General features: G+C 41.5%; 2 protein-coding genes across 2 annotated transcripts; one reads left to right on the top strand and one right to left on the bottom strand.

Annotated features, from left to right (window-relative positions):
- Window positions 1-288: 288 nt before the first annotated feature.
- On the bottom strand, window positions 289-4,825 carry kdelr3 (KDEL endoplasmic reticulum protein retention receptor 3). The gene is made up of 5 exons (XM_012879682.3): window positions 4,412-4,825; window positions 3,954-4,054; window positions 2,385-2,543; window positions 956-1,208; window positions 289-857 (listed from the first exon to the last, which is right to left on the bottom strand). The coding sequence occupies exons 1-5, from the start codon at window positions 4,500-4,502 to the stop codon at window positions 814-816; spliced, it is 648 nt and encodes a 215-aa protein (XP_012735136.2). The 5' UTR covers window positions 4,503-4,825; the 3' UTR covers window positions 289-813.
- On the top strand, window positions 4,684-22,222 carry LOC105938068 (ATP-sensitive inward rectifier potassium channel 12). Its single transcript, XM_036148063.1, has 2 exons — window positions 4,684-4,871; window positions 20,608-22,222. The coding sequence occupies exons 1-2, from the start codon at window positions 4,684-4,686 to the stop codon at window positions 22,220-22,222; spliced, it is 1,803 nt and encodes a 600-aa protein (XP_036003956.1).
- The last annotated feature ends 4,558 nt before the right edge of the window (window positions 22,223-26,780 follow it).

The following is a 26,780-nucleotide window of genomic DNA, read 5'->3' as shown; positions in this document are numbered from 1 at the left end:
TTTGAAAAGCACTTGTCTCACTGGTGAAATTAAAATAGAGATAAGATAACAAAACAAGTTGAACTACAACACTGCAGCGTCTTTGGCTTTTTATAACACAATATGATGATTAGCCCTCATTTACCCCCCCCCCGTAACAAAATACACCAAAAACACAAGAGACAAAGTAAAACAAGGAAAATCAAAGAAAATAACATAGTTGGCAACAGTAAGTTATTCAGGGAGTGCCTATCAGTACAAACGGTGAGTAAAAAAAAAAAAAAAAAAAAGTTGACTTTTCACATGTAGGAGTGGACGTTTGGTGATCATATTTAGTGAAGGAACCTCTAAAAAAAGCTAAAATCTACATTCTACTGGAGGACTCAAAACATCCGCTGAGACCCACCCTCAGGTTCGCTTTCCTGGACTTCACATTCAAAGCTGTTCGTATTGAAACTTCTCAGGTTATTTGAAAGATCTCAGGTATATAAAAGAAAAGTATCTTAAAAAAAAAAGGAAATGTCGGACCAAAACGGCTGTGACTTGTGGAGACCGCGGTGTCCATCGGAGAGACACACGCGGCCGGCGTCACGGTTTCCTCTCGGGGGAGAAAGAATGACACGGTCGCACAGCATTGCTGTGTACAAACTTAAAATTATGCACAAACACAGACTTAAAGTAACAATCAATCAAAAAAATCTATTTAATTTTGGTCTACAGATGTAAGACCTTCAGTCCCCTTTGCTAAAGCACTGCTAGAGGGAAAGGCAAAAGGACCGCACCCCCCCTTCCCTCCCCCCCGACGCAGGACGGCGGCAGCCTCAGAGGTCCGTTCTAAACCGGCATCGGCAGACTCATCTTTCCTTTTCCTCGGAGCACTGCAAAAAAACAAGAAAAGAAAACAACAGAAAAAACTGAGAACGGCCTCTTGTACCTCAGGATAGAGGTGATCAAGCTCAATTTTACATGGGCTCACCCCTCGTGAAATACAGATAAAAGAAGTCGCAGTAGAAGATGGTCTGGACCACTCCGGACACCACGGCGATCTGGTCGAAGAAGCCCTCCGTGTGGTAGCGCCACACCCAGTTGGCTATGTAGAGGGCCCTGTAGAGGCCCAGGAAGAACAGGTAGTGGGTGGTGATGGACTCCGCCTCGCCCGTCTTGGTGATCATGAAGAGCTGGGGCATTATGGCCACCGACTCCAGGAAGATGGAGAAGGTCCACAAGATCTGAGGGAGAGGGACACATCCAGTGACCGTTGAGTTGGACGGGGGATAGAAACCTGAACGTGTTTGAGGATTTTCTGTGACAGGCATACAGAAGGGGCTGCATAATAGTGAAGAGGAGGGCCACGGTTTACTAAAAATGCTACCAACTCAAGCAGTGCGCTGTGCTTTTTTTTGCTGTGACGGCTGCTGCACCTGTCGGGTTTATGCGTCTGCAAAGCTCTGCACTCCTAGAGGCTGACATTTTTGCTCATTCTTCTTTAAAACAGCAGCTCAAGCTCAGATTTACACTGCAAAAAAGGGGAAATGAAAGTAACATTTTCTTATAATGAATGGATTTGTACTTGATTTGAGGAGGTAAACGGGGCTTTCTGCCAATGGAATGAGTATTCTGACCCCTAAAGTAAGATAATTAGATATACTGCACTTGAATTAAGATGGAGATGAGTTGTTCCTATTCTACGTGCAAAAATCGTATTCCATAGGTAGATCATTTAAACTTGCCTGCTCAAATCAAGGACACTCATTTCAAGATTTTTTTTTTTTTTTTTTACTTTTTGTTCTCATATGGCAGCAGAAAAAGCATTCCTTTGGCATGATGCTGCAACTACCATGTTTCACAGAGAAAGTGCGTTACACTTCAACCACTTTCAGACGGAGCCATCTGATCTGTTCCTTGGTTTTCACGATGCTATCATAGCACTGATAATAATAATCATCCTCTGTAACTTTATGTACGTTCCAATGAAATGCGTCCTCTGCATTTAACTCATCCCTCAGGAAGCAGAGGGCTGCCCCTGTGCAGCGCCCGGGGACCAATCTGGAGCTAAGGGCCTTGCTCAGGGACCCAGAGTGGCAGCCTGTGGGATTCAAACCCGCCGAGGGCTTCACAGAACAGCTGGGTTTACACTGAGACTAAAACTACACACAGGTGGACTTTATTTACATATCAGTCGTCTCTTTGGGGCAGCTGGTTCGATTTTATTTAGTGGTATCAGAAAACACGGATCCTTTCCCTGCCACTTACAAAAGCAAAGCGGATGCTACTCCGCATTTCGCTTTATCACATAAACATGCACTGGTTGTATGCGATGCACACAATGCATTTAAAGTGAACGTGATCACTTTGTTGATAGAAAGGTGGATCCAGGACGTTCAGAGTCTAGCTATTTTTCTCACCTCTAGGGGAGTGAAAGCGTAGTTCTCCAGGAAGGACAGCCCGATGACCGGAACCAACAAGAACTCCACTCTGAACGTGTCGTTCTCCGAATTGTAGGAGTTCCTGAAGCGCATGTAGATCAGGTACACCGTAGCGTAGGACAGAGCCAGGAACACCACCTGAGGACAGAGTCAAACGCCGATTAAAGAGAAGGCTTCCAACTTGGCGCTCGCCGTTTCGCACGAAGCTGCCCGCTTTGCATCCTTATTGCTCACTAGAGCCGCTCCACACACCGAACTGCGAACACATACGGCCGCTACCAGACTTAGAGCTGCATGTGTTTTACACTATTGGGCCGGCTGGGTGAACATTGACAGTCTTTTATGGCCACGCTGTTTGAGATCTTAGTGAAAGGGATGCGGCGGCTCAGAGCCACCGGTGAGGATAGAAAAACATTGGTGAGGAATATGTTGGTTAGTATCAATCCATCTCCTTATTCCGCTACTCAATAACAACATTGCAGCGCCAGGGTTTCCTGATATCACGCAGCCCGAGGCGTATGATATCCAATCAATTTCTGTAAAAACAAAATGTATGTGTGATTAGCTGTCTGATGCTTCCGATGTTCCCTGAACGAGACAGGTGTAATAACCCCACCCTGACTTGTTCTTGTGAACAACGTTGTCCCTGACTTGCTCGGAGAGCTCCTTAGTGTGATGGCTCTTGCTCAGCGGGTGCTGCAGCCTCTGGGGCCTCTCAGAAAAGGAGTGTTTATCCTGACAGATCACGTGACACTTAGGTTGCACGCCGGAGGACTTCATTTCACAATTTACGGGACGTCTAAAGGGAACTGGTCACACCAGAGCTTCTTATGCATCCACCCTCTTATTAACAAGTGGATACATGTGGCACATGCCCATTTTGAGGATTTCCAAACTATATCTTTTTCTCATTTCATTTCACCCACTTTAGACTTTTCTATGCAGATCCATCCGATTAAATAAGCTTAAAAAAAAAACTTAAGTTACAGGTTGGAAGGTAGCGAAACGGGTAAAAAGCAGAGGGGGTTGAATATTTTTTGCAAGGCCCTGTAAAGTCAGCCTCCCTGCGATGGCGCAGACCACGAGGCTCAGTTGTCCTGTGCAGATTTGTGTTGCATTCGAGGTTTTTGTTTCTGGCTGTAAGGCGAAACCACAAAAAGGAACACAGACAAACACTTGCTATATTTCACTGTGCGTGTAAATGATTCTTTCTAACATATTTGAACAATTCCAAAAAAAAAGTAAAAAACAAAGCAACTGGACTTGTTTTCCATAGTTGAAGATGTTTCGCTTCCTCTCCAGGAAGCTTTCTCAATACAAAAAGTCTGGAGTAATGTGGAGTACCAAGCTTTATACTACTGCTCAAACAAAGGCCTTGTAATTTTAGAATGACCATGACCTGGATGACTGAGAATCTTCACCAGCATATATGCATGATGTTTTTCTCTATTAGGATGCGCCTGTGAACGTGTGTGCTTCGTTTCACACACCCAGGCTTTGGGAAGGGCAGGTTGTCCCTTAGGGCAGGTTTTGATGCTCCAAACTTACCTTCATGATGGTGTTGTAGGCTGAAATGTGGATTGTGAACAGGTCAAGGTACCTGGTGGTGAACACCAGGGCGAACAGCACCTGAGACTTCCCGGAGATGCCTACAGGGGGAGGGGGAGGGGGAGGGGGAGAGAAAATGTTGATTTGTGAGCAGCAGCAGATCAGGGCACCTACAGGCGTCCAGATGAACGCTAACAATGCGGTGAAGGACAACCAGTGAACGCTAATGGAGGAGTTTGGTGATAAGTAGGCGGAGCTGGGTTTTGTTGACACTGCCACGTCGCCTGTACGCACATCCACGTAACCATGCGAAAACTGCGTGCAACTCTTAATATGCAACAACTACAAAAGCTCTGGCGATGAGTTGTTGTTGTTGTTTTTCATTTTACCCCGAGTACCCGAAACATAAAAGTCTAGGCGCAGACAGCGGGAGATCTTTGCTTCGGAGTGCAGCTCACCAGCGCAGGACCTGGAGCTCCATATCTTCATCAGGAGGATGAGGATAGCCACCAAGTGGGACACGTCTCCCGCCAGCCGAAAGATGTTCATGCTGTCAAACTTCAGGGGACTCCTGGCAGGCCTTCAAACTCCCACAACACTGCCGACTCTCCGCAAAGGAGAAGCGGAGATAAGCCCGGAGCAGATCAACGGAGCCGATCGGGAGGGGGGGGGGGGGATACAAGCTAGCAGCTTTGAGGTGGGCGGCGGCTCCGCTGGCTCCTGGTCCGAGATGTGCGTCAGCAAAAGTGATGGAAAGTCTGCAGAATCCTGGACGAACTTCTGCTATGAGTGCGCAAAGAAAGGTCCGACAGGCAAGCTGGGAGAGGAGGAGGTGACGTGGCTGGCTATCAAGCTAGCCCGACCAGGATCTGACAGCTACGCTGCCTTCAAAATAAAAGGCCCTGCGTCGGTTCAGACGTAACCCAGTTAGAATATTAGAGACACGAACATAACATACACATAAACATAAACACGAGTATTTAAAAAAGAAAAAGACTGGCTGTCGTTTTCGACCATTTAGAGAAGAATTGTGGGTTTTGTTCGTTAGAATAGGGAGCTTTTATTTTGAAAGTTGATTGTTTCACATGGATTTCCGGTGCCGGTGTTACTGTGTTTATGTGGCTGCAGGACATTTTAACATGTAAAATCCTTTATTAAACAGCAGGTGGCGACAAGCTACCAGAAATTACAAGCGTTAAAACCCATCCATACAGTCATCTGAAAATAAGAAATGCTTTTTATTTCATTTTCGGGAAGATTTTAACAGCTATAATGAATACAAAATTGTATTACAAACATATTGCAACAGTAATACGACAGTTTGCTTAAGATTCATTCTCATTTTCGTCCTTTTTACCTTTGACACCTTCCAAAGCACATTGTGCAATCACTGTCTTGTTGAGCAGCATCACAAATAAAATTTGTTAGTGTCCTTTCACTGATATGTTTAATATTATTCTCCAGCACCAATACGAGGAACATATTGCTTTTCCCATTATGCTTCAGTACTGACATCCGTCATTCATAGTCAAAGAACCTTGATAAACTGCTTGTACTACGGTAGTTTTAGTGCTGGAAGATCATAACAGCAAACACTGCGCCATGCTTTTATTTTCAGTAGGATTTATCTTTATAGGGTTTTTCCCCCTTATACTTCAATTATATTATCAGTGTTTTAATGTGTTTACTGTTGTTCAGGCATGACACTTCTTTTGTCCACTCCCCATATTTAAAGTGCTCACTGTACAATATGCAGCCCAAGTCAGGTACAGGTACTGGGCAGAAAAGGAACCAAAGTAAAGACTTTCTTTTTTTTTTTTTTTAAAAAGTCCTTCAAAAACGTCAAGAAGTACTGTATGACAAGGTTAGAAAATTAAAGAATGGTTTTCTCAAGGACATTAACGTTTTAACATAGACGCTAACAAATCTCTCCGCACTCCTGGAAAGGTACAAAAATCTTAAAAATAAATAATTTTATTTCAGTAGCAAAATCTTACACAGATGAAAAATCCAGCCTTAAATGTAATAGTCTGCACTGTAACCAATCTCATAATATTTTAACATGACCATTCTTATTAGGGATGGTGATAGAGAAAAAAAAAGTATATCGATAAAATAGAAATCATATTGATAATTAACTAATTCAAAACACATTTTGCAGCTCTGGCCATTTTATGCTGTTCCTTAGCAACCTATTTTTAGATACAGAACACACAAACACTAAATTCAAACTCAACCCTTTATTTAACCAACTTTTCTCTGAACTCTTTGAAAGGGGCAGAGCTTGGTTCCTAGGTCTGTGTTTGTGATTGGTTGGTAGGATGCAACGACTGTAATATTAACCTACATGATAGGCTAGAATGCATAAAGAAGGAAAACTGTTCTACTAAACTTTTTATTTACCCTTTTTTTCTGTCACCGATATACATCTATCGATCGATATATATTGTTATTGAATTATCGTCCACCCCTAATTTTTATTATATTATCATACTATCATCAATATTATTAGGGTTCCAAGCCCGCAGCGCAGGCGAACGGCTATGCCGTTCGTCTGCTCTGTGAGCAGAGAACCCTATTGTTTTTCTAGTGTTTTTAAATTATTTATTATTATTATTATTATTATTATTATTACGGAATTAAAACGCGTTGTGGAGCCCACGCGGATTTGTAACGAATCAATTGGATCAGGTATCTAAGTTCAGAACGTGCGCCCCTACTCAAACCCAGAAATTCAGACCCCTCAACATCTAGGGGGCGCTATAATAAAGGATAACGCGTTTACGCCTGTAACCACCAAACTACTGGTCCTACACTCAAAAACTTGATGGCACTTTGTTTATTGGATGATTCTGCAAAATAAAGGGAATTGGCACACCCTTCGTTTCCCAGCTAGTTTTCGCGCTACATGGCTACAAAGGTTAAACCTTTCTTGTTAAACTCCTCCTACATTTTTTGTGCAATCCGCGCAAAAATTTATATATAAGCGTGTCATGGACAAATAAAAAAGTTATCGTGGCGGATTTTTGAATTTTGACTTTTTCGAAAAGTAACGCTAAAATAAGTGATTGTTAGCTAGCTAGCTCTAAATGTAATTGCTGATTATTGTAAAACCATAACAGATTTTGACATGTCCTTCATAACCCATAGTCCAAATAAGATTTTGCACATGTGACCCGCATTTGAGGATCGTCCATCACTAGGGGGCGCTGTGATGTCAAGAAATCTACTACGCAAGAATGGCTGATCGGATTTTTACAAAACCTTCTTCATTCCCTTCCAGACATTGCCCTTAACTAAAGTATTAAATATGGTATTTATTGAAACAAGTGGGCGGGGCCTATTTCCAAAAGTGTGGAAAAAAACTTGAAAACTTCAAAAATTCACCTAAAATCACTTGTGTGGTGTAACAAGCTCAGATTTTCAGGATGTATTCCTTGAATAAGGTGCAACAATTCTCACACTGCATGTATTGAGGTTTCTGAAAGTTGCACACTCTGATTTTTTAAAAGTTTGTAAAATGGAGAAATCAATGTATTTTCCACAAATATTGGTCAATGCCAATAAAAATGGCCTCTATCTGTAAAGCACAGCCAGAATAAACTTGTGTTTCAGTTTGGTAAAAATCCAGGTCAATTTGACCAATTTACAAGAAATTAAAATTTACGTGTATAGGACTATAAAGTTTAATGTTTTTTTTTCTCTAAAACCGTTTCATTAATGACCATATTAAAAATCACGTAGTTAGATAAAGCACTCTTGGACATACGTAAATATTTTCAGAATTTTAGAGCAAACCGTTGAATTTTAACAAATTTATGAAGTTTGTGATCTGTTCACAGTGCTCTTCATCCAAAGAAGAAGCTGTGAGCAACGCTGGTGTGTTGCATTCACAGTGCATGGGACAATTCAAAACTCAAGAAGAAACATGTTTTTGTTCAATTATTTTTAAAATGTTTATATATATATATATATATACTTTTTTTATTGATTGAAGAAAAACACGTTTTTTGTTGAGTACTGAATTGTCCCATGAACTCTGAATGCACCACAGCTGAACGTAGTTGTTTCTTCCTGGCTGCTCAGAGCTAGCGTATTCTTAAGGCACAAGATGTGGGAAACCTGTTAAGCAAGACAAAAACGTTTTTTGTTGAAACATAATCTTGGTGAGTGCTTTTTTTTAGATGTAAACAGTTTATCAATGTTCACGGTTAGACTCTGAGCTGAGGAAATCCTCAGGATTGAGTGAAGGTGATTGTGTGATGTTTTGATTAGCTTTATTAAAGAGAAAAGTTGTTTTTCTTCCTTTAACAATCCAACAAACCTGAAATCGGTTGTCTAAGAGGCGCAGCGCGCTGATTGCGCTCCGCAATTACTGCGCGCAGTTGTCAGCAGAGGCCATCTGCCCGCGCCTGATAAGACATAGTATTAATGACCAGGGACATTTCGAGCTTTGAAGGACATCCGGGGCTTAGCCCAGACCATTTTATATAAATACAGGATCACTCGAAGTGTTTTTTTTTTTTATTATTATTAAAGTAACAATTTACTTTCAGTCAAAATACATCTTTAACATTATGCACAAACACATACACACTCTCACTCAAATTATTAAGGAAACTACGTCAAATAAAAATAAATAAACTGCAGCTACAATATGGACTGGAGAACGGGTTCTAACTGGGTGAGGCCAGAGAAAGGCCATTGTCAGAAAACTTTTATGAAGTTTTTTTTTTTAACAGTGTAGAAGGTGAAGTGAAACGACATTGTAGAACCAAGTCGCACTAGAACCAGCTGAGAAAGCCTCCTGTGGTTCTATGAACTAATTTTATTCAACCCAAAATCACCTCCCAGAGAGACAAGCTACAGCAGCCAAGATTACCTACAGCAATATTTAACTTTATGCAAAGTTTAATAACATTTCTCTAATTAAAGTGTTCATCCTAAAAAGCAACTAATGTTTTTTTCTGATAAACTTTTTAGCAATTTTATTGAACTTCAAAAATTTAAGATCCCATCCATCCATGGATTTTCTATACTCGGTTTTCGGTACAGGTGTGACGTCAAGCCCTATCTGATGGGGAAACAGGGTAATGGGGGTGGGGGGGGGGCGGCAGGTGGCTCTTCCTAGTCAGGGACACAGATTACATCCTGGACAGGTCGCCAGTAACAGGGCTAAAATATAACCGTTTTATTAGACTTCAAAAAAGTTAAATAATGCCTTTTTATAAACTCATGAGTTGTGATAATTAATTGCTGTGCAATAATAGGAAAAACAGACTGATTATTGTAATGTGCGGTCTGTGTTAAATTAAAATATATGACGTCATCATAGTATTGGTTATGTGTCCTGCATTGTCCATCCTTGTGGTTGGCCTTGTATGATCATAGGATTGGTATATATTGAATGTGACAGGGAGCCAGTGGAGTTAATGTACAGGAGTGAAGTAGATGATGTAATGATGAAGCTGCTGTCTTTGTACTAGCTGCAGTTTATGGAGGTTTTCTGGAGGACAAGGAGGGAAGGGAGCTGAAATTGTAAAGTCAAGAGGTGAGTGGACTGTGAACCAGTTTGACAACAGTGTGAAGTAAGAACTTGATGCTGCCGAGATGAAAGTTAACCAGGTGATGATGTGGAAAGTGAAGGACAGGATGGGAGGCTGGCCAGGATGACGCCAAGGCTCTGAAGCTGAAAGGTGGGAGAGATACAGGAATGGTCAGTGGATATTGTAGACCTACCAGATTTGGTTAATGTTGACTTTGCACACTAAACAAGTGAGGTAACTGATGTGGCATTATGTCCACGGCCCGGGAATACATGGGCTGACTTGAATTTTTTTTCAGTCAAACTGATTATTTTTGCTTTAACCCATGGTATATATGTATGAATATGCACTTTTACTGTTGCTGTTTAGAGTTCAACAGTCTGATGGCAACGGGGAAAAAGCTGTTGCAAAAACTGGTGAACGTGCAGCGGATGCTGCAGAACCTTTTCCCAGTGGGCAAAGGGGAGAACAGTCCACGGTGGAGGTGTGAGGGGTCTCTGATAATGTTATGGGCTCGGGACATGCAGCGCAGGGATGAAATGTCCTTATGGACAGGAGAGGAGCCCCGATGATCCCTTCTGCTGTTCTCACCACTCTCCACCAGATGCTGTGGGATGAGGGTGTTAAACGCTGAAGTCCAGGAACATGCTCAAAGGGGGCGGGCTGAAGTCCAGGAACATGCTCAAAGGGGGCGGTGCATGGGCTTGGAACCCGTTAATAACTGCTTGCAGTTCTAGTTTTCATGTTATTTTTTACAATGTAGTGTCAGATTAACAATATAATCACTATATTGTACCGTGACATGATTTGCTTTTGTAATAACACAACAATTATATTGTGACATAATAATGTATCATACAAGCATGTAAAGACATCAAGGTATAACACTAAATAGCTTTACTTGTTTCTTTTGCTGGAGTGGCATCTCTTTGTCTTCCTAACAGAGGGATCTTTGGCCATTCCTCTCTACACAATCTCCCTACATCGCCCAGAGTCCTGGGATCATTGGTCCCTCAAAGCTGCGCACATGCGCAATCGTGTCTTCATGTAATCGGGTCAAATCATCTGTATCTAAACTAAGTAATCTAAAAGAGATTATTGCTGTAATTTGATTATTTTAGTAAGCCATGTAACTTGTTGCTGGTGAAGATTCTCAGTCATCCAGGTCATGGTCATGCAAAAAAACTAATGTAACTTGTTATAATCTCAGGTTTTGGACAGGCGTAATACTGGTGTAGCCTTAGTGTGCACGTGTGATGTTGCTCACAGAGGTCCAGTAAATGCTCTGACACATGGAAAATTAGGGGCAACGTTGCCTGGGATGTTTTCTTATTCTTTGCTCTTCAGATCACCAAACAGGTTTTCTAGAGGATTTGAGCGCAGAGACATTGATGAAGGTCAATTGCTTATCAGGTGGGACATTTCTGTGTCGGTTTGGCCCCTCTTTACATCATTATCCTGCTTAAAGACAACTTCACCAGTCATCAATTGAACACCTCCTGTTTTTCTAGGAAAGCTATGATGCCATGATCTCCAGCAAGGTTCCCAGGACCTGTGGAGGAGTACGAGCGTTCATGTTTTTTTTCACACCAGACCCATCTGGGCAGGTTGTTTGTCACATCCGATCAGAGCACACATTTCTAGTTAAAGTCCCAGCAGAATTCAGCAAACTCCTCATGTTTACCCTAAAATGTCACTCTCTGCAGTGGTGCATTAAAAATAAGCGTGGGAGATCACTACCCCCTCCCTTATGATCCTACTAAGTGTGTGCAGCAACAAGATAAACACGAGTCCTCGCATAGCCACTCCTGGAAATGGGCAGTCATGCTATATGTATACGAGAGAGAAACTGAAAGTCGTGTTTTTTCTAATTAGGAGTTTTTATACAATCTTCTTTATAAATAAATAAATAAATCTTCATTTTAAATTTGGGTTACCAATAATTATACCACAGGGGATACAGTTCAAAGCAAAGATTTTTCTATTATTATTTGGGATTCTAAAAGTTTTAGTTGAAGGTGTTGCTCCTAAATGAAACACATGTTCCTTTAAAGCTTTTTACACATTCATACAAAGTTTTTAAACGCCACAAACACCATGGCTCTTCAGTAAACGTAAAACCCTGCCCATGATCCCACAGGCTGCTTTTCTTTCCAGCAATGGAAGCTGGAGAAGGGAATCAGAGAGGCCACGTATAACACGTTCCCAGAAACGTTCCCCCAAACAACCCGTAGTGCATGTGGTAGAGGAGTAAATCTCTGGCTGCATATGAGGAGAGTTTGAGTTACACCAGCACCACAGGCAGAACCATACCGTAAACTTTGAACCACTTCTCTCGATTCAACTGAGTAGACACGGCGACCTCAACCAGGCTCATATTATACCTCTGAGCTTCATGCAGCAGTCATTCATTGGCCTTCTTAGGTGTTTATATTACGTGAAATTTGAAACATCTCATGTTAAAATAAAGACTCAGGATGCAATTAGCACACATGTAAAATATGTAAAAAAAAAACCTGTATGTCCTTTTAATCATTGCATTTTTTGTCAGACAATCATAAAGGCTGAGCTGTAGATAAAGAGCAAGCGATGTGTCGTAGAGGACACCCCTGAGACGGAGCTTACCCATGTAAAGGCTGCCATAATAAGTGTGAGCCGAGCAAAAGGTTATGGGAACTAATCTGACACCCAGGCCTGATTAGAAGCTATTTATACCTACACACAGCATGGTGAGTCTGCCTACCTTGTTGTGGGTGATGAGATGCGAAAATGTTAGTTCCATCATATCTCCTTTTCTGCGGGAAAGCGTTCAGATATATTCCTCCTTCTCCCTCTTTAAGCTGGGATTGACCCTTTCTCCAGTGAGGGCTGTGACTTATGTTTAAAGGTGGCAGTGGGCTCAGTGCCCTGAAGAAAGCATTTCCACATTTCCTTCACTTTGTAACTGCAAATGTTTGGAGTTAGAAAGTGAAACTTGTTTGTGGTGGAAATAACAGGAAATAGAAAAGTCTTTTGCTGCCTCTAACAGGTTTTCTTCCAGGTTTGCCGCTCTTCCACAAACAGCAGACTCGAGGAGCGCGTAAGAGATTGAGTCCTGTCAGTGGATTGTCCCACCTGAGGACAGAATCTCTGCAGCTCCTCCAGAGTTACACTGGGTCTCCTGACGGCTTCCTTCATTAATGCTCTCCTTGGCCAGCCTGTCAGTTTAGGTGGATGACCATGTCTTGGTCGGTTTGCAGTTGTGCCATATGCTTTTGGTTGTCAGATGATGGCTTGAAAAGTGATATGAGACTCGTCATCCAATCTGACCAAGCGTGAGCTATTTTATGAAGAAGAAGGGGCAGAAAAATTTGGACTATAGACATGAAAAGCTGGCAGAGACTTGTCGTAAAAGACTTGCATCGTTAACGACAGTGAAAGAAGATGCTACAAAGTATTCAATCAGGGGAACTGTTTAGAAATTCATTAATCAATGCCCATATAAGGATGCACAATGCAGTCAAAGGAAAACAAGCAAATGACACTTTATAAACCCACAATGAAAAGGACACTTCACATCAGTCTGCAGTTAAGTGTGGTTCAGGGCTGACCTCTTAAAGTCCTACACTGCAAAACCTTAGAGTATGTCCTGCCTGATGAGCATTTAACGCCCACATAAGGTGCACTGTATAATTATTGGGACCTTTGGTAAAGATGTGTACAACGACCTCAAAAAGAAACGGTTGTCATGGAGTCCTGGTGACACCCAGCAGCCGCTCTCTTCTACAGTTTTCTTACAGCGAGCTTTTTTAGTTTCCTTTACCCTCTGTTTCACTGTCTGTGGTTGCAAGACGAAGTTGGGTCCTCGTCCAGCCTGGTTAGTCACAAAATTGTAACTTTTTTATTATTGCTCTGACTGTGGATGTGGTCAGGATTTGGGGAGGTCTCATTTTCCTGCAGACGTTCTATTTATTTTCCAAGATCAGCACGCATCGAGCTTAAATGTCATGTTTTCTCGTCTTTCCTATTTTAAAGGAAATACATAAAAGCAGGAAGTTACGGCTTTCGAAATAAAAGTTCATCAATGCGACCAACAACTATAAAGCTTCTGTTACATTCATTTTACGGGATCTGCTAGAAGTGATGATGGTGATTTTGTTAAAAAAAATCTGAAATATTTAGCCACTATAATACTTCTGCAACGAAACAAACAAACTATTTTACATGATTTTTTTTCCACAACTTTACCAGGGGGTGCCAATAAGTGTGGCACCCCCTGGTAAAGATGGATGCTTAGACAGGGAGGCAGTTCCTAATAGTTTCATTTCCTCTCCGTCTCCCCCTCCCAACATGCTCTGCAGAGGAGATTGACACAGCACTTTCAGTCTGTTCTATGAGAACGCACAGTAGAGTAGGCAGGATTATAATCGGTGAAGGAGGCAGAGGAGGACAGTAAAGGATTAAAAGAGAAACAACTGTAGGATAAGCAACAAAAGTGAAACTGAGGGAAGAAATTAAAAAAAGACGAGAGGAACAAAGGCAGGGCTTGAAGAATCACTGAAAATGAAGACGATGGAAGCGTTGCACTGAGAAGTGAAAGTGGGATTGACAAAGTGAAGACATACGCAAGGAATATACATCATACCCAAGCAAGGCAAAACCCACTAAACTGCAGGGTGAGTAGAGTCTTTGATGGATTCACAGCTGTTTTACTGTAATAATCAGAAGATGTGAGCATGTTAGCTTCGTGGACTGTTGTTAGGAACTTGAGACTTTTCAGCAAAGAGAAATGTGGTCTTGAGAATGCACACTCAGCCTCTGGAAACATGTCAGACGAAGCCCTGAGTCAGGTCTGCTATCATGGAAACTTCTGCGCATTCGAGTGTTCACTCAGATGTCTTCACCTGATCCAGTCACAGCTTAAAAGCACCAGAGGAGCTCAAACATAAGCTCCGGAGAAGGTATATCTGGAGGAATTTAAGGTGACAGGTTTTTGTTCATCGCTGATCAAATCAGAGAGAAAAGTAAACTGTCCCTAAAAAGGTTGTAAAACATACGGATCCGTGATGTCACAAAAGGGTAAAAACAGAAATGCAAAACTCAAGATGAGGGAAGTTAGTTATTCCAAAGGAAAATAAAAGTGTCCCAAAGATCATTTTCAAGATAACCTTTTTGCATAATTATGCATTAGTGTGTTTGGCGTACTGCTGGCCACTGTGTCGAATAAAAGTGTAAATATAATATATCTGAAAACAGAACAGAAGAAAATAAAAGTGATCTAAAAATGAAGCCACAGCAGAGGTGATGTAGGATCTGAGTAGCGTGGGAAGAAAGCTCTCTTTGGCTGAGCTCTTCCCTGCAGGTTGGATGATGAAAAAAAAAAAAAAAGGTTACAGAGGATTGTTTAACAAGTTTTACATAATTAAAGAAGACACAATCTTTGCAGAATGCTTTATCCAAGGATGAATGTGAATAGGTTATTTTCCAATCGTTTTGGAGTTGACTAATTTTAATCAAATCGAAGGTCGCAACACAACTGTAAAGGTCATTTTCTATTTTAAAACCGTCCAGGAAACTTTGCTCTATAACCTGCTGCTGAATGCATCACGTAATTATGCAAACCCTTTTCCAAGCCGGTAACTTCATTTCCTCCTTTTAATGACCTGCCCAAAGACTACTTTGCATAATTGCTTCTGTAAATGTCATTTAGCGATGCCCTACATGGACCCAACACTCTGCTATCCACGCTGTGCTAGTCATGGTTTTATTTTATTTTGGTAGCAGATTTTCACTTCTGTATTAGTGATGCACGATTTCATTAAAATTCATTCTATAATTAACTTTTGCCTGTTTCCACGGTGCGGCTGCCTTCATACCGTACAATGCAAACTCATCATGTCCACAAGTGAAGAATGGATTTGCCGCTTAAAGGACTTCAGTATGAGGAAATAACCAATGTAACAGTAAAAGTAATCCCTTATATGTAGTCTAATATTACAATGTGTCTTTAAAGTTAAAAAGTTAAAAGTTTCTTAAGTTTCTGTGAAAACAACAAAAAATCTTGGGGTGCTTCCTCCTATTCCTTCTTCTTGCTTATCAATGCAGCAACCTCATTGCAGATGCATCTTTAAAGACACAACCAGAGTTGTGGCTGTTCCTCCAGAGATAAAAGTGTTAGAAAGATGCTCTTTGACTTGAGTGTTTGTAACTCCGGCTAAATGGTCCACTCAGCCCAATTGCTTTTTCACTCTGAAACAGTGTAACCCATTTTAATATTTTTAAAGTGAAATGTAGGTGTTGTGTTGCTGCACTGTATGCCCTCGCTCTTCCATCCCAGCTCCGCATCCCCCTGAGACTCATGAGAGCATTTAATATTGTATGAGAATCCCCACCACCACCTCTCTAAAGCCTATAACCGAACACTGCCTCCTCTTCTCTGTTTCTCCGGTGGGAACCGGCTTCAGAGAAAGAAGCCAGATTTACCCGATTACCATTAATCGGCTCGCATCTCACTTGTGCTTTGAATTGTTTCAGATGTTCCTTCTTAAAAGCAGAAATGACAAATGTCTGACCAAAAGCCTGGAGCTTCAGTTGAACTTCTTCTGTATTTACATGATTTATGGAAAATATTTTTATGTGACACAAAATCATGGCCACAAAAAATGAAGGTGATATAAAAGAGAAGCACGGTTTCAGTGTAGTAGTCATGGGGCTTTTAAACAGCTTTGAAAATTGTTTTAATCCAAAAAACCAGTACACCGATGCAGCTATTTATTAAAGATGAAACCGAAACAGAATTTGAGCACGTCTCGGAAAACTCTGAATTTGAACAAAATACATATTTAAAACATTGACAGATCTTGGTCAAATTGTTTTTTTGTTTTTTTGTTTTTGTTAAATATCAATGTGCGATTGGTTGTAGTTCAAAACTAAGTGCTAATTGACGTACAGGAACATGTTTACAAGTGTGTTCAAACTGTTCAGTCAAGACGCAAAACACTGTCTGTTTTGATGTTTTCCGCTTGAACGTCTGTCCAAATAGACACATTTAAAAAAAGAAAACAGTATTACTTGGTGTAGCTAATTAATTTAGCCGGTAACCAGTTTAACTCGTTTGTGGGAGGAAGCCAGTAGTGAGCACAGGGGGAGTATTCCTGAAGGTTTTGGCAGAGGCCTGACTCTGTTACTGGCATTCTGGGCCTGGATCTTCCAACACCCAATCCCAGCTCAGCTGTTCTTTTGTGGGGAAGGTTGATTTGAACCCCAGTGGCCTTCTAGGTGCACCAGTGCACAGGTGTCGTTTTCCAGTCCTACAAGGGTTCGGTAATACAGTAGTACAGTACCACTCAGGAGGGCCTGTGTACAGTTTTACGTTTTGTCACGTCAAAACCACAAACCTCAATGTGTTTTATTGGGATTCTATTTGATAGACCATCACACAGCGGCGATTAATTGTGACTGGGGTGAAAAACATACAAAAGCTCACCAGATAAATGTCTGAAAAAGCCAGACATGCATTTGTGGTCACTGGCCCTATTCTGACACCCTTGGACGAAGTCCAGTGCGACTTCTACCTTCAGAAGCCTCCTGATTAGTGAGCAAGTCTACCCATGTGGACTTTAAGTCAGCATAAATGCAGCTTTGTGCTGCGTACAGCATTCCATCATCTGAAAATGGAAAGAGTGTTGACCTAAGAAACATGAAATGACCTAAACAGAGAAGTTGCTCATAGTGTGTAGATGCATGGAGCTAAATACATGGAAAAGCTGGAATTAAAACTTACTAGAGGTTTCAAAGGACCAGAGATTAATTTTCCTGCAGGACAATGACCCTAAACTTGAGTTTAGATCAAAGCATAATCGAGAGTTTGAATGACCAAGTCCAAGTCCAGGACTGGGTCCAATCAAAAGTCTGGGACAAGGCGTGAAGTTTGAAGTTGTCAGACACTCTTCATCTGATCCGAGCTTTCAAAGAGAGAAGAAATTGGAGAAAATTATAGCCTTTAGCAGCTGGAAGAGTAATTTCTCAAAGACTTGAATCTAAGAGGGAAAAAGAAAGAAAAAAACGAAAGCTGTCAAACTTTTTCCTCTCACTACAAAATTATGGGCAATTTTGTGTTGGTCTGTCACATTAAATCCCAAGAATCACTGAAACCTGTCGTTACGACGTAAAAACACGAGAAAGGCCTGTTCAAGGGTATGGAAACTTTTGTAAGGCGCTGTAGATTTTGGGTTTTATGCTCCCTTTTCAACTAAATACTAAACTGGTCTGACTTTAATGGAGGAATGTGGAATGGGACGCATGTCCCGCTATGGAGACGTCCCCCTGGGCAATGTAACCCAACGTGACGGGATAATCCTGTCTTCGCTGTATTTATGTAGAAGAGAAGGTCAAACAAGTCCACAGAGGCTCTGAATGTTTTGTATGATTGGATCAAAAAGAAATCCAGATATTTAGTTCGATGATTGAAATGCAGCGGCCAGAGCCAAACCACGGCCAGAGTATTCACCAGTGCCAGGATGCTGCCAGCAGACAACAGAACATTTCTGGTTGCACTCCTACATTGTTTACTTTTTTTTACGTTCTTGAAATGTTATATGACGGTGAAATATAAATTCACGACTCAATATATGTAGTTCCACAAAATGCATATGAATGCCACTAATCTGATTGTGATTCTGAATCTTACAACGTTTATTCAGAAAATCCCCACGGGCGCTTCTGATGCTGTGTTTGTAATATTAATTTATTGCTCTTGCTTAGGTTCCCTAAACTCTTTACTGGCTCTTCAGATGCACCTCCTCAGCCATGGAGACCTAATGTCTGGGGCCACGGCACAGTCTGTCGTCCCACCGGGGCCCCTTCACAGCAATGACAGGTGCCATGGGAACAAGTAGATCCAACAGGTGGGTGTGTAGGAACGGCCTCCACCTTCAAGCGTTGTTCAACTGACTACATGTTGTTATTCGCTTTCATAAACCCTTCTATCGGAGCTGTGACTGTCCCAAAGTGCTTTATAATATGGCTTGGCCGGGTGAGTCAGCCTCAGCTGAGGGGTATTTACAGCAGGAAGAGCTGCAGAAAGGCCAAGGCCGACCCGACACTGCCCTGCATGTGGGCAGACAGAGATCTACAGCAATTGCTCAGCGGAAACAGATTTGCAACGTTAACGCAGAAGGTTTCTAAAACGGATCAGCATAACTGAGCTTAAAAGGTTTTATTCACACGAGGCTCTGATTGATTGTGTCCGTTTATGTCTGTGTACTGGTTCCTCTCTCAGAGTTTGGTGTAAGTGTCCATTGATGTTGCTAGATTGGTGTTTATACATCTTCATCAATCATGCATTAAAAAAAAAAAAGAACATCTCCGGACCACGTCGATTACATTTCAGCCGGGGGGGACGGATGATTGACTGGGAGTTTTACCGTCTGCCCACATACCAAAATGACATAAACATGCGTCACGCCCAAAATAGGTTGTGAGACTGACACTGATTCAAATCTAATCCCATAATCTGATGACAGCAATCCTTCTCAGATTGCTAAACTGAACTCACCTTCCCAGCAGGTAATCCTCCAGGAGAGACAGGTTACTTTGGACGAGCCACTCTTTTGAACAGTGATTTGGCAAATTTGAGTAGATTGTTTCTGAGACAAAAAGAAGCGCTTAATTTCTCCATATAACTGTGGGAATTAAATTATGTTTCCATATTTGAGGCTACTAGAGGCCACAGATCCTTTGTGTGCCCTAAAACCTACACAGGGATCCCAAAGATAAGCGTTGGCCTTGATTTTTTTACCTTGGCGTTCTGTACCTGGATAATTTAGATCATTTCCAGCTTTCTGCAAGGTTCTCTCAACTCCTTGATATGATTCTAGTTTCAAGTCTTGACAAGATAAGTCGTCAAGTGGTGGAAATGTATGTATTGATGCATTAATCTGAAGCATATATGATGTGGGTGAAATGTTGGTAAATGCCATGGAAATGAATGCCATATTAACTTTGGGCCTTTATTTATGCATTTGAACGGTTCCTTTTTGAGTGAACTGATCATATGTCAACTATTAATGGAAAAGGTTTTTTTTTTTTGGGGGGGGGGGGGGGGGTTGCATCCTTCAGTTTAAAACCTTACACAGTTTACATCCTTATGCATAAAGCCAAACAGAAGCGGGTACTGTCACGTTTAACGTGAGAGGAGATGAGGGGAAGGGCTATAAGCCAGGTGATTTAGGCCTACATTAAGAATACAAGCCCCAAAGAATACAAAGTTAAAGTGTTGTGCATGTGCATGTGCACAACACTTTAACTTTATCTTTGCTGTCCACATGTTCACACACAGACACTCAGCTGCCAGGTCGCATGCAGATGAGCCAGCTACACCTGTCATTATTTTGCATTTTAAACTAGAGAAGATCAAATCTGGGCCAGTTTCTTTTAAAAACCCCTTTGGGGGTGTTATATCCCATTGACTGGAAAGGCAATTAATCTAGGGGAAACCTATTTGGGGGCTTTGTGGGGTACAAATGGCATTTAGCTCATTAGTGGGGAAATCCTGAATATTTGTTACTCCCTTTGTCTTTTTTTAACGATTCTTTGTTAACCCGAGAAAGGGTTATGTGTGGAAATCCCAGTAGATCCATGAAACACTCAGTTCAGCCTGCCTGGCACCACCAGCAATGGCTAAATGTAATGTCACTTAAATTCCCTTTAATTCCCAACCATGATGCTTGGTCAGAACTGCTAGTCCCCTTCACCTGTGTGTGATTGAGTCGCTGCCACGTGATTGGTTGATCTGTGTTTTTGTGTTAACAAGTGTCTGAACAGGTGTGTCTGATAAAGTGGCCACTAAATCTGTATGGCTGAGCATGTGTGACAAATTTTTATCATGTTTGGGTTCTAGAAAACACCCAATACATTCAAACTCCTGTTTTTTTTTTAATATTATTCTGTTACATGGTTTATGGACAGTTTGTCCTTGATAAAAGAACAGATCAAATTCATCCTCAAAGGCCCCAGGCTAATTAGACGTTAACGCAGTTGTTGGGAGAAGCTCAGCTGTTCATCAGCACTGTTACTGTGTTTTTTATGTACACGTATAAAATATTTACCTTAATCCTGCCCTTTGACAGGTACAGCATTGTGTCAGACATCATACCAGAGGAGGAGCTGCAGAGGATTTCTGGTTTGGCACTCTACAACGGTCACAGTTCTGCCAAAGGGAAGGAGCAGAGAGACGCCGAACGAGAGGACGGTAGGAGGAGGCCTGGAGCCTCCACAGTGGTGCCTGGCACTAGCGGACAAAGAGGTATGAATAACTACAACGGGAAGGTCCTGACGAGGGGCTCCAACCAAGTCCGGAGCCGCTTTGTGAAGAAGAACGGACAATGCAATGTGGTATTCACCAACATGGAGGACCGGCGTCAACGCTACCTCGCAGACATCTTCACCACCTGCGTGGACATCAGCTGGAGATATCTACTACTTATATTCTGCACCAGCTTCCTCATCTCATGGCTGATATTTGGCTTAGTCTTTTACACCGTCGCCCTTGCACACGGGGACTTTGAGGAGCCTCCTAAGCAGAAAGCTAGTGGGCTGGTGGCAGGAATGTACGGGCCCTCCTCTGGGCCCTCGGTTGTGGGGCAGACACAAAGGATGCCCTGCATACTGCATGTTCAGGGCTTTGTCGGGGCGCTCCTCTTCTCTATGGAGACACAGACTACTATTGGCTATGGCTGGCGCTGCGTCACAGAGGAGTGCCCCCTGGCTGTTTTAACAGTGGTTATACAGTCCATCCTTGGCTGCATCATTGACTCCTTTATGATCGGCACCATTATGGCGAAGATGGCTCGGCCAAAGAAGAGGAACCAGACCCTGCTGTTCTCCAAAAACGCTGTCATTGCTCTGCGTGACGGCAAACTGTGCCTCATGTGGAGGGTGGGCAACCTGCGGAGGAGCCACATCGTGGAGGCTCACGTCCGTGCACAGCTCATACGGTCATACGTCACAGCCGAGGGCGAGTTCATCCCTCTGGAGCAGATGGACCTCAATGTGGGCTACGATGAAGGCACGGACAGGCTGTTTTTAGTGTCTCCGCTGGTTATAATCCACGAAATAGACAAGGATAGCCCTTTGTACACTTTGAGCCGAGCAGACCTGGAAGCAGACGACTTCGAGATCGTCGTGATCTTGGAGGGGATGGTGGAGGCCACAGCCATGACCACGCAGTTTCGTAGCTCTTACCTCGCGAGAGAAATCTTCTGGGGTCACAGGTTTGAGCCGGTGATCTACGAGGACCGGGACCGCTACAAGATAGACTACGCACGCTTCCACAATACCTACGAGGTCCCGTCGACACCCCATCTCAGCGCAAAAGAGCTGGACGAGGCTGGGAGCCAGGCATCCTTCCCTGCATCTCCTCCGTCAGCCTATAGATCCACACAAGACCTGATCTCACGGTCTCTGACTGCCTTCTGCTATGAGAACGAGGTGGCCCTGAGCTGTGCAGAGGAAGAAGAGGAAGACATATTTGACTCTGCCCAGATGGTAGGGAAGGAGAAGGTAGAGGAGAGGAGGACGTCCGTTGACTTTCAAAGTGTCTTTCATGACACAGCGACCATAACCTCAGGCAGTCACAATGTCATGTGTGTTCTGGACATGGACAATAACCAGATGGAGTTTGACAGCCTACATACTGCGATTCCTCTTGATCCCTTCACCTATAAGAGTGAGCAAGAGGCCTAGAAACTGTTGCATGGGTTGGTTAGGCCAACCCATGCTCCGGCATGAACCCTTTCTGGGTTCAGCGTGAACCCAGAAAGGGTTCAGCATGAACATCATGCTGAGGGGAGCTGAAACTCATTTTGCCTTTCCAGTGCTTTCTTTTTTTATTATTCAAGTTGTTGTATTTCCACTCATTGTATTTTAATTTTGGCAATATGGTTTTTTCAAGATGCTTGGAGAGCCGCAGTGACCAAGGAGACTGATTCAGCATGCGGACATAATATCTCTCTGACAGACGTTGGCTTTTTTGTGGCTTCATAACCAAATCAAAAGCACAGGCATGTTAAAACCAAGAACAGGAAGTATATTTTAGAATGTGTGTATATTTTGCAAGGAAAATTACCTTCGAATAACATATCTGATTTATTTGAAGAGTAACTAAGCGATTTTTAGAAGAAAGCAATCGAGATTTGGTTAAAGATTATCTTTTTTATTGAAAACCCAGAGCTTACAGCTTCAAGGGCCAGTTGTTAGGATATACCATTTCATCAGCAGTTGGAAAGCTTGTGACTCATATTGTCAGTAGTTTGCAGTAGATGTCATATTTGCACATCTTTGCTGGAAACTGCTCAAAATCCGACGCTTATGATTGTTTAACATGATAGGGTTAACTTGACTATTCTAAAGTCATCCTCTAAGTGTAGCAGATGGGTTTATTAACATTTCTTAAAGCAACAGTTCAGGTTTTTCTTCAGTGAAGTTGTGTGGAGTAATTATGAACAGTCACTATCTAATCTGGAGTAAACAGTAGTCAGAGTAATCTCAGTTGGGGAAACTCACCAACATTCTCATATGAGTCAAGCTAACAGCCACTCAGAAAGTAACCATCTGAAATAACACAAAATAAAAATTACATAGCGGTTCATTTTGATATTATAATTAGATATTTTTCCCTTTCACATAAGAAATTGTAACTTCTCTTGCTAAACTCTAACCCTGATCATCCAGCTTTGTAGAATGACGTTTAGCCTTGGATCTGCTGTGACTTGCAGTTTCTATAGTCTAAGCCAAGACAGAAAGCTAAAGACAGAAAAAGTGAGCAATGACAGAAGTAAACAAAAAAGGAAATTTAAAAACAGTATGAAGTCTGTATGCATCACATTATGTAGAGGAAGAACTTTTGGAAAACAGCTTTCTGTGAACTCATCTGATCATCGGTCAGATGTTTTAGCAAGAGTGCATTCACTCTTTAACAGGTACAAACTAATGGAAAAGAAAATAACTTTACCGCTGAAGGCACCCAAAGTACCACCAGTAGTACTGCACCACAATGTGAGAACCATGCATTTTTACCCGCTTCTAGAAACTGAGATTACCCTGACTGCTGTCTGATGCAAGGAGGCCAGAGACAGGCTGTGACTGCTCCACAGCGCTCCACACAAAAACAAGAAAGCAAAATTCATCTAAGACAGTGTTTTTAAATTGCCTGTTTTGAATTTTTACAAAGTAGAGAACCTCTGCATTTCAAATGCGTATTGCTTAAATTGACGTTTAGGTAAAGCAGTAATGGAGACAGGAAACAAACTGATTTGTTATAATTGGAAATAATCAAAGTAGTGGGTTCTTTACTTGATTACTTGCTTGATTGCTAATAATTATGTTTCCCCTGTTTTATTTCTCTTGTGAAGGTGGGGCCTGTGATAGTAGAAAGGACACTTAGACGTGGCTTTACCTTGTGTGTGTGCTGTTTGCCAAAGGTCTGTAGTTTGAGAGTAAAAGGGAGAGTGCCTCTGATTCCATATGTGGATAACGCAGAAAGCAGGGCAGCTTAAGTGTACTTGGTGTCTGTGATGGCAGGACGGTGATAGGACGCCTGTGAGGCACAACAGGAAACAAAAGGGATGAAGGCTGCTGGGACAGTCATCGGACATGTTCAACATGTCGCTGGATTTGCACAGAGAGGATTAATTCAAGAGTAACTGAATGTCATGGAAAGTGCTTTGGACTGAGTCGGTTCAATGATTGTGTAATAGATGAGATTACAGGACTAAAACCCTTTTGAAAGAATTATTACATGAAACCGGAAAAGAAAAACATAACACAAAATATGTTATGTTTGAGATTTTAATTCTCTCAAGATGTCATCCCAAGCAGCACTTTAAGCTACATTTATACTTAAAATTGAATTCACACATTTGTGCAAAAGCTTGCAAAGGTGAGCAGTTGTGGTGTGAAAAAATTAGGACATCCTATGAAAGACCAGAAGCTTTGGAATGCTTTTCTATGAACAAATAAGTGTAAACTGAATTTTTTGGGACACCAATATAGGACATGTTTGGGTCAGCTCACCCTCATAAAATCCACCTGTTCTTCTACCAAGTACCATAGTGTCCTTTAGGAAAATGTGAGACCATCTGTAAAAATATGAATGCTAAAGCAGAACTGTATCCAATAACGTGACAATGACCCTAAACATTTCCCATAAGTCCACCAAGGATTGGCTGATAATTCAGGCACTAGAAAGTAGTACGCTGAGTCAAAAGCCTGGTCACTGATCTCAGTGAGATGCTGGGAAGTGACTTGAAATAATCTGTACATGCAAGAACCGTTTAAACATCTCACGGCTAAAAGTGAGGAGTGGAGCAAACGTTCATCAGACGATGCTAGAGAGTGGAAAAAAGGCTACAAGAAGTTTCTTATTGACATTATTTCAGCCAATGGGATTCCGAGTAGTTGTTAGAGGTTAGGGTGTCCTAAATTTTTCCTTCTGTTTTCATTGATATGTCTTGATTTTTGTCGTTTGAGTACAGTTAAATCCCTTTGGAAGAGATTGAAAATGGAATTATGCTGATTTGTAAACATTTCCCTTTAAATAACTCCTTATTTATGGTGTTCCCAAATTTTTTTTCACTGTACTCAAAATCTGCATTTACACCATCAACCTCTGTGGTAACCCCCTGATTGAAAATATTTTTCATTTTTGTACAAGATTTTCCTCTGTTTTGAATGCATCATGGGGTTTTACATCATCCAGGTTTTCTTTACACATGCAGCTATCAAACATAGTACCGCAGCTTTACAAAGGAAATACTGCAAAGCGTAATCTCAGAATAGAGATTTGTAAGCTTTTCCAAATTTGATTGATACTCTTCATTTGTTTATTTATTTTTTATTTTTAGCAATTATCATTTTTTGTGTATGTTAATGCAGTGGTTTGAAGAAAATGTGTTTTATCATTACCAAAAGTATGAGCAAAAGTTCTTGATATTCCTTTTTTGAAAAAGGATTAAATGAGTGTTGGGAGGGGGTGGGGAGAGAGAACCTTCCTCTTAAAACTGAATGACATATACTGATAGAAAATAAAATGTTTTTATTTTTACGAATGATAGAATCTTGGCATACTGTAATAACGGAAATTAGTTAAAGAAAACAAAAGAAAACAAAACAAAAACTGTTTTTAGTCAAGCACTTTTCTCGGCCTCTGCAGAGTGGCATCCTGGGTGGTGGGCCATGTCCTCCAAATCAGAAGCACAAATGATAACTTGACTTTCTATTTCACTTTATGCTTCATTTACATGAAATCAGTCAGAAAAGTAACGGAAGTGGACCAAAACCTTTTTAATACCGCATGCGGTTTTAAGCTGTGCTGTATAATGCTTGACATCTGCAAAATCAAAACGCTATATTAACGAAAACACTTTTAATCTAAATTGCTTCTCTGTCTTCCTGAACAGCAAAATCAACAGATTGCTCCCGCCCCCCCCCCCTTCCCCAATGACTCTTGTTATTTTATTTCTAATCTGTTCTTGAACACTGAGCTAATTATTTTCCTAACTGGAATAAATTGTACATTAACTTTTAGAGAAACAGAGCAGTTTATTTTTCATTGTTCACCTTTGATGATGTAAATAAATGCTTAAGTAATTACATATCTTTGTTATTTTCATGGCTTGTTAAAAGAAGAGAATTTCAGAGCAATTCTGCCGAGATCTTTGTGAAGCTCGTCTCTACAGTTTGCTGCATCCATCGGCAGCCACTAGATGTCTCCGTGGTCGTTTTAATGCTGAAGCACTTAAATTCCCTTAGTGTTTAGGGTGTTAGGGTGCAAGAAATAAAGCAAGCAAAGAGGGGAGGTTCTATGAAGGCATGAAGGACACAAGAAATGAAGAACATACGTCTTAAACACGTGGACAGGAGATAAACTGTTTAGGCAAATCTTATTCAATACTGTTGCTTTCTTTTTCCATATTGTCTGAGCTGGGAAGTACTTTTCCAAAAAGGCGACGGGATCCTTTCCAAAAAACAAAAAGAATCTTGAACTTTCTTTCCTTTGGGAACATCTTGAGGCACTTTTCTTTTGAATATGGCTTAGATCTCACTGTTGGTGGGATGAGACGCCGTGGTGGGAAGCTCAAGGCGACGTCACCTGACAGTTGTAAAATCTGGCTTAACAAATGAACCCGCTGTATCCTTTCCTTTAGAAGCAGTCTTCAAGAGAACATATTGCTACTTAGTTCAGGTGGTTAATGTGAACTAATATCAGTTGATGAGTTCTGAAGAAAAAAGATAAATTCTTGTC

Source organism: Fundulus heteroclitus, chromosome 16, assembly GCF_011125445.2.
Source record: "Fundulus heteroclitus isolate FHET01 chromosome 16, MU-UCD_Fhet_4.1, whole genome shotgun sequence".
In the NCBI taxonomy this organism is placed as follows: domain Eukaryota; kingdom Metazoa; phylum Chordata; class Actinopteri; order Cyprinodontiformes; family Fundulidae; genus Fundulus; species Fundulus heteroclitus.
The sequence above is the reverse complement of the archived record's forward strand: the minus strand, read 5'-3'. Positions and strand labels throughout refer to the sequence as shown.